Source organism: Sorex araneus, chromosome X (assembly GCF_027595985.1).
Source record: "Sorex araneus isolate mSorAra2 chromosome X, mSorAra2.pri, whole genome shotgun sequence".
In the NCBI taxonomy this organism is placed as follows: Eukaryota; Metazoa; Chordata; class Mammalia; order Eulipotyphla; family Soricidae; genus Sorex; species Sorex araneus.
In genome coordinates, this window is record NC_073313.1 from 331,016,171 (window position 1) to 331,031,823 (window position 15,653).

General features: G+C 36.8%; 1 protein-coding gene and 1 non-coding gene across 2 annotated transcripts in view; one reads left to right on the forward strand and one right to left on the reverse strand.

Annotated features, from left to right (window-relative positions):
* Window positions 1-15,653, reverse strand: part of PPP3R1 (protein phosphatase 3 regulatory subunit B, alpha) — a 66,220-nt gene that overhangs the window by 25,317 nt on the left and 25,250 nt on the right. The window contains exon 2 of the mRNA XM_055120315.1: window positions 4,719-4,758. Coding sequence (XP_054976290.1) covers window positions 4,719-4,758 — 40 coding nt within the window. The remainder of the gene's footprint in view (window positions 1-4,718; window positions 4,759-15,653) is intronic.
* Window positions 13,326-13,387, forward strand: LOC129400576 (U7 small nuclear RNA). Its single transcript, XR_008627789.1, has one exon. It is a non-coding gene; the product is annotated as a U7 small nuclear RNA (small nuclear RNA).

Genomic DNA, 15,653 nt, shown 5'->3' on the forward strand with positions numbered 1-15,653 from the left:
ACTTGCTTTTTTTTTTAACTTTAAGAAATTTCAATATACTATTCAATTAGCTGCTGACTTTTTTCTTTTAAGCATTCTTAAGACATTCTTGTTCTCATTTAAAGCTTAATAAATCTAAGGAACATCCTGAGATTTTCACTGTTGTATCTTATTTCCTCTTCTTTTAAAACAAAATTTTTTTTTTTAATTTTTGAGGTTAAACATTAAACAGCTTAAGGAAGGCAAGACTCCCAAGTTTTAATTTTCCTGGAAATATCAATAATTTTAACTCACAATCTATAATTTCAACTCACACCTTGGTAATTATTTGACAGGTATCATATTTAGGATTTAGCAATCAGAACTTTGAATTAATCATTCTGTTACTTTCTACTACCTACTGCTGCTATCAGTAGATTTCTGTGCTTTTTAGGGAACATTTTCTACTGTGTAATAGCTTAAGGATTTTTTTTAATTCTTAAAATTTTAACACTACAAGAGAAGACTAAATGTACTGTTTTTTCATCTGGCCTGCCTAACAGCCTTCAGAATGCTCTCTCATTTAAAAGATTAAATTTTTCAGGCCAGAGGCAGTTTTTTTCTCCAATTAATTCACTAATTATTTTTTTGCTTCCCTTTTCTCTAAAGCATCTCTTGATATTCTTTCAGAAAATTGCTACTTTATTCCCATATTTAGTCTCCAAGTCTCCTTTATTTGCATATTTTCCCTTATTTTTTAATCGAGATTAAAATGTATAATTTTGCTTCATTACCAGGTAAAGTAATCAAGTTCTACATATTAATAATTGTTCATACCTGTGCTAGGCAAATTAATGTATGCCATAAAATTATCCTCACTTGTAGCTAAAGCTACAAATCTGTAAGAGTTTCCACAGTATCAAAATTTTTAAGTATGGGTAAAGAAAATAGAATTAGTATTTCACTTTTTTGGGTTTGGTTTTGGTTTCTCAGGGCTTCCTGCTGGCTCTGCACTCAGGGTTCACTCCTAGCAGGATCAGGGAACCATCTGGGGTGCCAGAGACTGAACAAGGCCATGTACAAGGTAAATACCCTACCCACTGTATTATCTCCCTGGTTCCAGAGTACTACATCTTTTTTTTTTTAGGTGACACCCAGGGGTGCTCAGGGCTTTCTCTGCACTAGAGAACACCACTGGGCTCAGGGTACCAACTGGGTAAAGGATACAAAGCAAGTGCCCTGCCTCCTGTACTATCAGTCCAGCCCCCTACCTTAATTTATTTATTTTTGGTTTCAGAGCCACACCTGGTGGCTCTTGGAGATCATTCCTGATAGCTCATGGGACCATGTGGATGTCAGTTATTGAACCTGGGTCACCTGCGTTCAAGGTGGGTGCCCTACCAACTGTACTATCTCTCTAACTCCTTAACTTTAATTTGGGCAGATTACTTTATATTTTATAGTTTCTTATCTGTGAAAAATAATAGTAATTTTAGACCAAAAATTAATCGCAAAATAACTTTTTCTCAGAATTTTGTTTTCAAATTAAAGAAAAACCCTAGTCTCAATTAAAAAACCTAAGCACATTTGTAAGCCTCCCTTGAGAAAATTAACAGCACAAAGTAAAAATCTTAATATTCAAACTATAAAGAAAACTGCTTCTGTGAAACCATTTGAAATTAGAACAGTATTTTAATGGCTAAGCAGTCTTCAGGTTTTTTACAATATAGATCATTATTCCTTTAGAATATGCCAAGTTTTTCTTGGGTCAAGTTCTAAGGAAAGGAAAAATATATTTTTTAGACAAGACTTAATAGTCTCATCCATAGTCAATCTAGAAAATACAAGAATTTAAGAATATTATCAAAATTATTCATAATTATACTGGTTTTGTCAACAGTAACAATTAGCTCAAACTGATTTATCCACTCATACTTTGAAACATCATCCCAATCTCTTCCTCTGCTTCAACTATCTGTAAATATCTTGTACTCAAGTAAGCTTTCCAAGTTATCATGCCCAGTTGCAACTTAAGTTCTCAACATTGAACAAATCTTCCCAATAGGTTATAGGTTTCCTAGTCCACAAAGTTCACCTAACAGACAGGGGGAAAAAAGTCACAATGACCTAAAATAATTTCACTTGATAAATTTTCACAGTAACATGCACTTATGCATTTCTCTTTACACCAGAAACCAGGCTATATGCATTTTATGGATGCTAACTTAACTGCCACAAAGCCAAAACCAGTACTTTACAACATATAATTTAGAATTTATTTTCCTTTGCTAAAAGTGGTACAATTTAAATACTAAATTACTTGAAGTGAGAGAACCACAAAAGGTTGTGATTGATTCTAGAATGGTAAAGTTGAGCTGGATCTTGAAGAAATGAGAAGGATTGGTTTTAATAGTCTTCTGTGTGATAGATACTTACAAATAACAATAAGTCCTTTCTATAATCAAGAGATTTTGTAAATAAGCAAGGTAACTTTTACTATAACATGTGCATAGAACATCGGCAGACAATGTCATTTGCGGACAATTTTATCAAAATTATGTATAAAATTGGATAAAAGTATATTCCAGTAAAAAATTAGAAAAATTATATATAGAGATAGTAACACTTCACACCTGACCCACCACTGATAAATACAAATATTTAATGACAAGGTTCAACAGTTTCATCAAAGCATAGATGAAATTCTAAGACCACTTACCTAATTCTGAGAATAAAGCTGAAAAGGGCTGTTTTAAAAGCATATGAAATTTATTTCAAATACAGGCCACACATTTCTATTTAAATTTTGTGTGTGTAAGGAAAACTCCCAGTAGTGCTCAGGACTCACAAGGCTACACTTGCCAGTACCTAGAGGATCATGGAGTGTTGGGGATTGAACTCAAGGCCTAGAGACTTGCACATGCTGTGCAAGGAGTAAGCCCTAAACACCACTAGGTGTGATCCCAAATCCCCTGCCCCCACGAAAAGCAGCTAGGATCTAGATAATATTCAGGGTAAAGACTGTAAAATCATAATTATTTTACTACATTTAGGAGACATTTTAGAAAGTGACACAATAGTTTTCAAAATCGGGGGTGGGGGGGAATAGTTTTTAGAGAGAGGCCACACCCTGCAATGCTCAGAGGTTACTCCTGGCTCTGCACTCAGGAAATACTTCTGGTTGTGCTCCTGGTGGGACGCTGGGGATAGAGTCTGGGTTGGCTGCACGTAGGGCAAGCACCCTACCCACTGGACTACTGCTCTAGCCTCCACAAACAAATTTCTCAAAGTTCAGCAAACTTTTTCTCTAAGAGATCTGAGAGAAAGTATTTTAGATTTTATGGATCTATTTCAACTACTCAACTCCTAACACAAAAATATCCATTAACAATGTGTGACAAAAAAAATACTGTCAGGCAGCATTTGAAAATTTTCGCCTGTCTTGAGAGTCATAATTAGGTTTGGTTTTACTCAATTCTCACAATACTGTCACTGTCACTGTCATCCTGTTGTTCATCGATTTGCTTGAGCAGGCACCAGTTAACGTCTCCATTTTTGAGAATTCTTGTTACTGTTTTTGGCATATCGAAATCTGAAACTAATTTTATCTTTATGTTTAAAAGAGAAAACAAACATGTACATATGGTAACTAGATACAAAATTCCTAAGGGAAAAGTCCTACAATATAGTTAGAAAATTTAAAGTAACTGGACAACAGCTCTATAGGAATTGATCATGAAGTGCGTATGGTCATAAGTTATTACTTTATAAAAAAAGATTAAAAATTGTAGAAGTTTAAATGAAAGGTAAGTGAATTAACAAATTTCAGCTTATGGTAACTCCAATTAAACTGCATAAAAAAGGTGAATTCTGGAGAATCTAAAGAGAATGAGTTACAGAAAACATCTCCATAAAGTTAACACTTATGCTGACAAGTTGAAAATTGCAAAAAAAAAATTCAGTCAACTTAGAGCTGATAATAAAGCAAGGTATCACTGAGAACCGAAGAAACCAAACAACTGTTTTGGGAGAAAACAAAAAGATAACGAGGAAGAGACACCTCAACTACATGGTTAGGCAGATTCGGCATCATCAAACAAGGATGGAAGCAGCAAGGAAGATTCAGAACGATCTAAAAGTTATGAGGCCTTAAGGCACTACATCAACTTCCTGAAAGTCTCCATTCTGATTCTAAGGACCCCTCTTTCTCAGTTATTGCCTTTCCACAGAAGAGACCTTATGATTTTTTAAGCTCCCATATCCTGTTCCTTGTACTATTTCTTCACATTCCCCAATATAGTCAGAAATAGCCAGCCAGTGTACATTTCTATACTCACTATTCTCAGTAAATCTTCTGCAAGTAGCTACTTTTTCTACCAGGCTGTGCCTTCAACAGGCACTTTATTTAACAAGATAATTTCACCGTTTACTTGAAACACTGCAAAACTGAAAAGCTAATGGATTATAGTCACTATAACATAAGTTATATTAAAGGCATGGTGAGGGCACTAATAATAAAAAGGTCTATTAAAAATGTTCCCTACTCTAATAACTTAATATGTAGATGCTGGCCATGTACCACTGATGGCTCACACTCGAATGTGGTTTTTTTTAACATAAAATGAAGTCACTGATGTCAACGTGTTAAGCTGACTAGAAGTCAAATTCACCACTTAGGTAGCTAAGAGCTATTAGCCCTACAGATCCAGATATAGACAGGCATATACATAAATTCTTGATAACAAGAGTATTTGACTTACAGTGCGAGCACATTTCCAAAGGATAACTTGCCTCATTTCCCTGGTAAAAAAAAAGGTAATAAAAAAATTAGTCACAAAACTGGCACATATTTCTTTAAAACCGTAAACATTTTAAGTCACAAAACATATGTAAATAAGCCATAAACTAGTATCTCTATATAAACTAGTATATAAACTATATAAACTATATAAACTAGTATCTCTATATAAATTTTAAAGTATACAATATGACTTATATGACTCTTGAATCAAAAAGATCGGGGCTGTGGCTCTGCCACTTAGAACTCAGAAAAAAACAAGCATTTTATTAAAATTTATTTTAAATATTTTTAATAACTTAAACATGTTTTAATACACTGAAGATTGTCAAAGCTCTAGCTTGCCTTGTTAGGTCAATCATTTGGGAGTAGGATTTAGAATGTTAATGCTTTTCCTGCCATGTATTCAAAAGTTTTCTGAGACTGTAAAGTTGTTAATAGGAAGAAACAAAACCCATTACTATGTACACCTGCATGAAACAGAAACAGAAACAGAAATATTCATAGGAAGATGACCCAGAGCAGTTTTTCTCAACCGTTTTCTGACTGTGGCCCTCTTCCAATCTTGCTTCCCTTCTAGAGGAGTTACTGTCCTACTGGCTCAATCCCTAGTCTTAAGTCATGGCCCATTAACTTTTACCTGTGAAAGTAAAGCACAGGTGATTCTAAGAGGCGTGGTCCTCTTAGAATAACAGATAACTTCAATAAAATAATGAACATTTTGATAAGTTAGAGGTTACTAGAAAAGAAGGGGAAGGGCTACAGAGATGGGGCATAAATCAAGATAAAAAGAAATATGTTGATTTTCAATAATGCACACCTAAAGCCTATATAATATACTTCAGTCTAAAAAAAAACAACCCCAAGAAACAGAAAGGTGAAAGGTGAATCCAATGCACAGGTCTAATTAATTTTTTTTCTTGAAAAATCTCATCAGGGGCTGGAGCAACAGCACAGAGGGTAGGGCGCTTGCCTTGCACTTGCCCGCAATGGTCCCATATGGTCCACTGAGCACTGCCAGGGATAATTCCCGAGTGCAGAGCCAGGAGTAACCCCTGTGCATTGCTGGGTGTGACCCAAAAATGGAAAAAAAAAAAAAGAAAAATCTCATCAGACACTAAAAGTATTCTTTTAGAAAAGCTATAAACCTTGTTCAAAGCCTATCAATATTTGGGGGTTGCACTGGACAGTACAAGAGATTCTGCCCCAGTAGATTTTCTGTACATACATGGAAAATCACATCATTTGACTAGTTAATAGAAGCAGTTCTAAATCTAGAACAATAAAAATTCCAAGTATAACAATGACATGAGTAAGTATTCATCTTTCAAAAGGTTCACTGAATTTAAGGTAATAGAGGGTTGGAGCGATAATACAGTGGGTTGGCTGGATTCAGTCCCCAGTATCCCATATGTCTCCAAGAACCGCTCAGAGTAATTCCTGAGTGCAGAGCCAAGAGTAGCCCCTGAGCACTGTCAGGTGTGACCCCCAAAACAAAAACAACAAAGAATTTAAGGTAATAAAAACTCAGTTTAGGGGGCTGGAGCGATAGCACAGCGGGTAGGGTGTTTGCCTTGCACGCGGCCGACCCGGGTTCGAATCCCAGCATCCCATATGGTCCCCTGAGCACTGCCAGGAGTAACTCCTGAGTGCAGAGCCAGGAGTAACCCCTGTGCATCGCCAGGTATGTCCCAAAAAGCAAAAAAAAAAAAAAAAAAACACTCAGTTTACCAAACATTCTTATATTCTATTATCAACAACTGACCATGCCTAGCAGTAAGTGTACCAAAGGATTAACATGAATATTTGAATATACCACATCTTAAGAAATCATTGAACAGTGTGAAAAAACATTTTCAGTCATCAGGCTGACTTTTAACTCCAAAACATATCTCTGATTCTATGTAAGCTGAATCACTACTAGTATCTTTAATTTTTGTCATATTGCCAATAATTAGTCTTCTCTTTGCAAACTTGAGAGAATTTTCCAAAATTGGTAATTTTAGGTCACTTGAAATATCAAATGCACATTAAAGTTAAGACAAAAGAAATAGCAAACAATGTAACTTGACATTATTTATTTATAGGGAGAGATGATGGTCTGAGTTTTCCGCCTCTTACTTTACTGATCTTAAGATCCCTAACATTTAATCTTTTATATTTTTTTATAATTAAATCTTGTTTAATCTACAACTTAAATTTAGAAACTGTGATCTGCAATGCTGTTAACAGTCATGTTTCAGACAAACAGTGCTGCCCTACCACAACCAGCAGAGCATCGGAACCCCTCCGCCACTGTCTAGGTTCCCACTGGCCCTCTGCACCAGACCCTGATGGCCCCTAGCAAATTCAGTTCTATAGGTCAACTCTCGGGGTCTGTTATCTTTGGGAGTATCTTATTCCTTTATCACTTTTCTTTATTTCCACATATTAGAGATAATTTTATATTTGTCCCTTAGACTCACTTTACTCAGCATTATACCCTCCAGTTCTCCAGTTCCATCCACATGGCAATATCAACAGAATTTATATCGTTTCTCATATCATGCCTAAATTTTGAAAACATTCTTTATGAGGGTTTTTTTTTTCAAGTTGTTGCTACTGCTGTATGAGTGGCATCAGTGATGCGTGGGGGCCACCAGGGTCACTCAAGGCAGTGCTTGGTGACCCACACAGAGCCAAGGTGAACTTATTTTTATAAGTCACATCCCTGGTTCCTCAAAAATTTTTACAACAACTCACATCCCTGGTTCCCTAAATAAGAAACAAGACTTAGACTTTGAAAAATATGAATACCAAAGAGAAGAAGCTGGGAAGGAAAGGAGACAGGGGATGAGTTTGGTAGTATAACAGCCTACAACTTTGGTGGCAGGTTCAGTGAGTCATATATTCATTCTCTCATTACAATGGAATCAAGGTGGAAAGGTACATTTGGAAAAAATATTTGGGGTATGAAGCACCACAATTCTAAATAACACATGAGCTACAGAAAATCACAGTAGTAACTAGAAATTAGAGTCAAGTGAAAACAGAACTTCGCAAAATTTAAGGGATGCACCTAAGCAGTATTTAAAGGAAACTGCATCTGTGATTTGTGGTTTGAAAAACTAGAAAGCAGGTACTTAGAATAATGGTTCAGCAGCAGAATACATGCCTCTTGTGTGTGAGGCCTGGGTCTGCATTCTGACACTAAAAAAAAAAAAGAAAGAAAGAAAAGAAAATCAAACCAAATGCATGGAAGAAGGGGGTAACAGGCAGAAACTAAATAGAATGTAGAATGGGGGTGGGAAGGGAATCAAATTAAAAAAAAAAAGGGAGCAAGAACAAAAGGGAATGCCCTGCCTCAGAGGCGGGGTGGGGGGATGGGGTGGGGGTGGTGGTGGGAGGAATACTGGGCACTGGTGGATGGATGGGTAAATGATCACTGTATGACTGAAATGCATACACGAAAGTCTGTAAGTATGTAACTGTACCTCATTGTGATTCACTAATAAAAAAAATTTCTGGCGTATATGCTGCCTGAGCCCATGTGCTGCTTGCGCCCACGTGGCCGAGCACATGTGTCGCCCGAGCACCTGTGTCACCCACATCTCCCCTCTTGAGATGTGTACTTTCATGCTTTCATACCTTTGTGTCTAAAGCTTGGTTATGTGTAGGGGCTTCCTCCACCCTTGGAGAAGCCTGCGTTCTCTCATGAGCGCGTTATTTTCACTATTCTCTCTCCCACTTATCCCTTCCTCCTTCCCTCAGAAACCTCTAAATAAAATCTACTTCAAAAAAAATTTTTTTTACAGAAAAAGTCAATAAACATTCAGATAAATCACTACAAAACCTAAAATAAGTATAAAATAATATTTTGAACAATGTAAGAACATAGGTTTTACAAATGTAGATGAAAACACATGTTCCTTGAAATAACCTACTCAAAACTGACTCATGAAGAGAAGGTGAGTCGCTCTAAAGTTGTTAAAATAGAATAACTATAGTTTAAACACCTTCACACTGGGGAGAAAAAAAAAAAGGTGTTCAAATCCAAACATAGCAATAACAAAGGAAAAGGAAGTGGGGGAAACTCTACAGACCATCAGGCTTCACATGGTTCATCTATTCTGATACTCCAAAACCAAAACGTTACCAACCCCAACACAATCCTTTCAGAAAACTGAAGAAATAGTTCTTAGCTAATTTTATATGACCAGGTGCATTACCCTGATAACAAAATCAAAGGCATTACAAAAAAGGAAACCATATGAGCAAATACTTCTTCATGACCATGCACACAAAAACTCCTTAACACTTTGAGCTCACTGAAGCTAGGGGAAAAACGTTAAGAAAACAGTGACCAACTGAGGATTATCTCAACAATGCAAGATTGATTTCTTTTTCAAAACCACTTGATTCACAGCATTAACAAAGGGGAAAAAAATCACATGATCATCTCAACAGATAAAATAAGAGCATCTGACAATTACAATACATACCCAGGCATGATAAACTAAGGGTTATCCTCAAGTCATGTAAGATTTTTATCTACAAAAGTCACATCTATAGCTAACACCAAACTAAATTATGTCAGAAGACTAAATACTTGACTTCTCTCAAAGATTAGAAACAAAATAAAGATATCTGCACCAGTGCAATAAGGCGAGAGAAAAAAATTAAGGCATATGAATTAGAAAGAGGAATTAAACTGCCTTTTCTACTAGATGCCATGATTGTGGGTATACACATACATCTTAAAAGATACATGCATAGCAAATATGTACAGGAAATGATGCTTTAGATCATTTAGACATTAGAGAAAAACAAATTCAAATTACAATAAAATACAACGATACTTGCAACTACTGGCTAAAACTAAGGAGCTGTAAAATGGTTGGTCTGTCACTGTAAAGTGACAATAGAGCCTGTCTTGTACATATGAGACCTCAAGTTTAATCCCTGATGATGCCCATCTGTGCCAAGCACAAGCCTGGCAGCTCAGCTGCCTTGCGATCTCTCATGCCAAAGTCATCTCCAGTTGTACTACAACCTATAATTCCCCTGATGCACATGAGCATCACACATACCAAAAAGTGTGGACCCTTCAACCCCCAGTAACCACTTCAGAATGTGCACCAAACCAACACAACCAAAGGATGTGACCTATGGCCGAGTATGCAAGAAATGTGACTTAAACCATGCAATCCCCAGCAAAGCACCACAACCAAATGTGCAAACACTACAATCAAGTGCAACTCTCAGTCATTTCAACATCAACTGAGGAAAATTTGGAAAGTGGGAGGAACTGACATAACAAGTATTGCTGAAAATATAGAACAAACGGCTTATGTAACTGAGGAGAATTCTAGGACACCTCTCTGAAATTTCCAGCCCCTAGCACACAAACTCAGTTCTTCAAACACTACTATGAAAGCATTTTCTACATATAATAAGGTTCCAAATTAGTGACCCTTATCACAAGATTATTTAGGTGGGTTCTAATTAAAAGCCTTTGGAAATCTGAAGGGAAAAGTTGGATTCAAAGAATGAAAAAGAAAGTACAATGGAGACAGAGAGGACCATGTGCCAATTCAATACAGGCAGCCATAAATAAAGAGCCTGAAAGTGATCTCTAGCTGACAAGAGGAACCAAGTCCTACAAAGAAACTGAATTCTGCCAACAATTGAAATGAGTTTGCAAGTTCTTTAAGGAACTCAGTACAGCACACACAAACAAAAATCCACCAATACACACAATATTTTATTTTCTCTTACTCCCCCCCACCCCCGGCCCCAAATACTGTGGTGGCCACTCTGGACAGTACTTGGAAAACCACTAGGGTGACATCCAGTAAGGCTCAGGGACTGGGTAGTGCCAGTATCAAATCCTGGGCCTCACGCTTGTTAAGGCATGTGCTCTATCACGGAACCACTTCCTGACCCTTGGCACACAAATAATAAGTGAATCTCAGAAGCAATAGTTAAGTGAAAGAAACCCGATACAAGGAAACAATGTTTTAACATTCCAATACTAAGGTAGAGAAAGAAAACTTACAGAACAGCGTTAAATATGGATAAATGCAAAAGGCGTAACAAGCAAAACTTTAGGGTGACAAGTTGAAGGAATTTTAAGTATAATGAAAGGGCGGTAAAACACAGACTTAAGTTTCTAGCTAAGAAGTTGTAACAGTAATATAAAATAAATTATTTTGTGCTTGCTAAAAGGATAGACTTTGGGGGTGGTTTGGACATGGTGGAGGGAAGATCACTCTGGTGGTAGGATTGGTGTTGGTACAATAAATGCTGGTAACAACTGTATTATGAATAACTTTTGTAAACCACGGTGTTGAGAGAGGGACAGGGGCGGGAGAGGAAGGAAAGGAGGGAAGGAAGATCTCAAATAGAGAAATAGTAAAACCAACAGGAATTGCCTTGCAAAAGGGGTAGACCAGGATTCAATCCCTGGCACTATATATGTCCCCTGAGCCGTGCCAGAAGCCCTTAGCACTGTCGAGCACGGCCCCAAAACAAGACAAATCTTATCACTTCCCAACTTATACTACCATTCTCAGTACAGAAACTACATAGATGTGTATATATGCATTTAAAAATAGCAAATTATATGTTTTCAGGTTAATCTTGTCATGAGAAACTAACAAACTATTTATACTTGTCATGACTCATAATTCTTTCATCCTTTGCTTAGCCCCTCTGTCAGTCTTAAACTACATAAAGGCAATAATTGTCTTATTATCTTCTGCTATCCCTTGCTAGATTTATTACCATTTAAATTTGCTTAAGAAAGAACTTTAGGAGTGATAGTACACTGTGTAGGGTGTTTGCTTTGCATGCAGCAGACCCGGGTTCAATACCCGGCATCCCATATAGTTCCCCCAGCACCACCAGGAGTAATTTCTGAGTGTAGAGCCAGGAGTAACCCCTAAGCATCGCTGGGTGTGACTCAAAAAGCAAAAAAGGAAGGAAGGAAGGAAGGAAGGAAGGAAGGAAGGAAGGAAGGAAGGAAGGAAGGAAGGAAGGAAGGAAGGAAGGAAGGAAGGAAGGAAGGAAGGAAGGAAGGACTTTACAGGTGCACGGTAAAAATATGCATAGCCTTATGGAACCTGGTTAAAGTGACATTTTAAGACAAAATGTATAAAAGAAGTTGCTTAGATTAAGGCAGTAGAAGATAATAAACTCTTTTAAAAGATCCCGTTATCAAAAATTATGTTCACGTTTCATAATGAATGTCGAAGACACAGCTGCTGAATCTAATTTAAATAAGCAAAACTCTAATACTGATATAATATTTATAGTTCACAAGGAGAGCCCATAACCAAATAAGACAATGTTGTCACCTCTTAAAGTCCACTAGATAAAGAATGATGCCAAATATTCTGACCCTCTGAAATACTGTAAACTTTACAGTATACATCTGTAAAATGTATTTCTCTCACATCTTGACTTTAAAATTGAACTAAAACAAAATGAGAGCTAAAAATATTTTTGTTCATTTCTTTGCCAGGTTTTTTAAAAAAAATCTTCTAGTTCCTACTGATTTCATGTGTACCAAAACAGACTTTGTAAAAGTAAAATTTTAAGATAATACTAAATAATATACTGTGGACTTGAAAACTCAGGAATAAAACCAAGTGTCTTTATCTGCTGAAAAACTGCCTACCAAAATCAATAATTACTAGAACAAGACCTATTTTTCCTAAAGCAAAATCACCTATTTTTCTAAAGCCATCTTAAAAAGTGTCCTAGAATAGATACTGCAAAACCTCAAGAAAAAAGTATAGGGGCTGGAGCAATAGCACAGCGGGTAGGGTGTTTGCCTTGTATGCGGCCTACCCAGGTTCGATTCGCAGCACCCCATATGGTCCCCCGAGCACTGCCAGGAGTGAGCATAGTCGAGTGTGACCCAATAAGCCAAAAAAAAGGAAAAAAAGAAAAGAAAAAGAAAAAAGTATAGAGGACGGAGCAGTAGTACAGTATGTAAGGCATTTGCCTTCCAGGTTCGATCCCAGCACCCCATATGGTCCCCCAAGCCCACTTGGAAGAATTCCTGAGTGCAGTCATAGTAAGTCCTGACAACCACTGGGTGCGGCCCAAAACAAAAAAAAAAAAAGCAAGAAAATTTTAAAGGTATGTAACTGAATGGGTGGGTGAACAGAGGGAGAAGGAAGTGAACAGATTAATAGGCAGAAAAGAATTGCTGTTATTATTTGAATTCCAAAATTAAGCCTAACTCTCTAAGCAATGAACCCACAGTTTTTTCCTCTAGGAGTAAACACTCCTTGGAAGAAATAAAGTGAGAAGTTACATCTACTTGCATTTAATTTTTTGACTACTAATGAAAATGCTCAATATTTAAATATGAGAAGTGTGGAGAGGGTAAGAGAGAAAGGAAACAACTACTGAATGTTAAGAAACTCAAAGATGATCCTGTTGGTCCAAGAAACAGTTTCCCGACTAGACTATATTTAACTTTTTATTAATTGTATTTTGTAGGCCACAATCAACATTCAATTTAAGAAACTAAAAGGCTAAATACATCTCAGAAATTCAGGCTAGTATTACAGGCTGTTAGTATTATAGCTCTTTTAGAATTTGTCTAGCCAGTTTGCCGGTTCCTACGAGAAAGCCTTCCCCCCTCCCTCCCCCACCCCCCCCACCCAATAAAAAGAAGAAAAGGAAAAAAAGAAAAGACATACAAGTTCTTAGCTGCAAAAATCCACAGGTACACTGTCTCTGGTTGAAAATTTCGGGGCGCACTCAGGAGAGGGAGCAGACAGAGTCCCCACTGAAGCAGTCACACTACACCCCACAACTGCCGCCATGCCAATTCCACTGCCTCACAACTAAGCTCTACAGGGCTATCAAACTGCTGAAAATTCCAAGTATACCATTCTTCAAGCTGAGAACTCTGGGGTCTTCTCAAAGTGAGGGCACACAGCCTTCTCCAATGCCCATACTGCCAGAAGTCCCAGCAGTTACACCCACATTCCACAACTGCCACCATATAAACTCACAACCTAGTTAAATATTCTGGAGTTTCTGGAGCATGCAGTCACAGCCGTGCAAACACCTCCAACTCATACAATACTGACTTCCCACAGTGATGGGAAAGTAACATAGAGCTCAATAAGCTTAATAAACAAGCTCAATAAACAAGAACACAGAAGGTTCAACTAGCAACAACAGCTTAATAAATCCTCAAACAAGGACTTAATGACCCCATGGTGAGATGTAATAGTTTTCACAAATTTTCTTTTACTGAATAATTTTTAGATAATGCCATAAGCCATATAGTTTGTAACAAGTAATATAAGTAATTTTGTGCCACATGGCAGTCTTTCAGGGTGGTTGGGAAAATAGGGACAATGGTAGAGGGAAGCTCACCGTGGTAGTGGGATTGGTGTTGGAATACTAAATGCCTATAACAAATGCATCATGAACAATTTTGTAAACCATATAAACTATAGTTTAAATAAAGGGGAAAATAAAAACAAAACAAACAAAAAGTACTGGCATTAACAAAATATATCAAACATTATCTTAGTTATGGCAACAAATCTGGCACCAGGGATTTTATAGATACTCTATAAAATAAATTAAGTTGCTATCACGTGGTAGAATTTTAAGGAAAGTTTAATACTGTTATAAAGTAACTTTCCAATGAAAGTCAATTTCAGAAGGGAAATTGTCGAATTATTTTAGGAGGGAAAAAACTAAAATGTTCTAGTCTAGTGTCATAATTACACTCTATAGCTTGTTTGAATCTAATATTTAATAGTTACACAAATTAACTATCTAAAAGACCCTATAGCATAACAGGGTCCCTATTTTTACAGATAAAATTTACCCATCAAATGACATCTAAAGTATTCAATGTTAACAAAGGCTACAGTTATACTATTTCAGAAATTCACAAACTTAATTCCACTACCCTTATTTTTAGGGGGGTAGGGGGGAAATTCCTTAAGTATAAAAGTGCCTCCAACTTACACCTAATGTTTCTCACTAGATCACTGCAATATCTGGGTGGGAGAGAGGGAACTGAATACTGTTCACTTTTGGAAACATTATCATATATTTGTAAACTCTGTAATCCTGTTACATTTATCTATTACAAGATACTGCTGTTTGGTTTTTGTTTTTTCATGACATTTCTCCCAATTTTCTACATAGACAATCACAACATCTACAAATAAAAACAATTCTTTCTTTTTCCCTTCCCAATTCTGTGTGCCTTTTCAGTCTCTTTTCTTTATTCCAGGCCACTGGCCACTGGTTCTTGCTGGGGAATCATACAGTGCCAGGGACAGATTTTGGGATTTCACATTGCAAAGCATACAGTCCAGCCCTTTTCCTGTCTTACACCTCATTAGCTGGAGTGGAGAGCAGAGACTTGATGCTTTCTTACAGGGAAAGCAGTCTTGACAAGGTATGTATATTAGCTGTAGGTTTTTAGACATTCTTTACATAACTCCAAATGTGTATTTTACCACATTTAAAAAGAAATCATCAACGGTTCCATTTCTGTAATGACTTTCGTCCATTGTGATATAATCACATAATTTTCTTCCAAAGCACATTATGAGACTGAACTTCAAGTAGTAAAGTAGCACTACAATGAACCATACTTGATCAATTAAGCAACTTATTGCTTAATTCTGTGTACTTCAATTTTTAAAAGAACTATGCATATTCACTGATATGAAAATATTGATTTTTATAAAATAAAAATTGAAAAATGAAAATTTCTTTTTATGCTGTAAAGAATGTTGATATGGCAATGGGGTTTTCAAATTATATCATATTGAATACGACATGGCAGTTGCATGGGGGGGCTAGGGAATCCCAAGCGTGGCTCAGGAAACCTAAAGGTCACTCCCAGTGACAGGTAAAATGA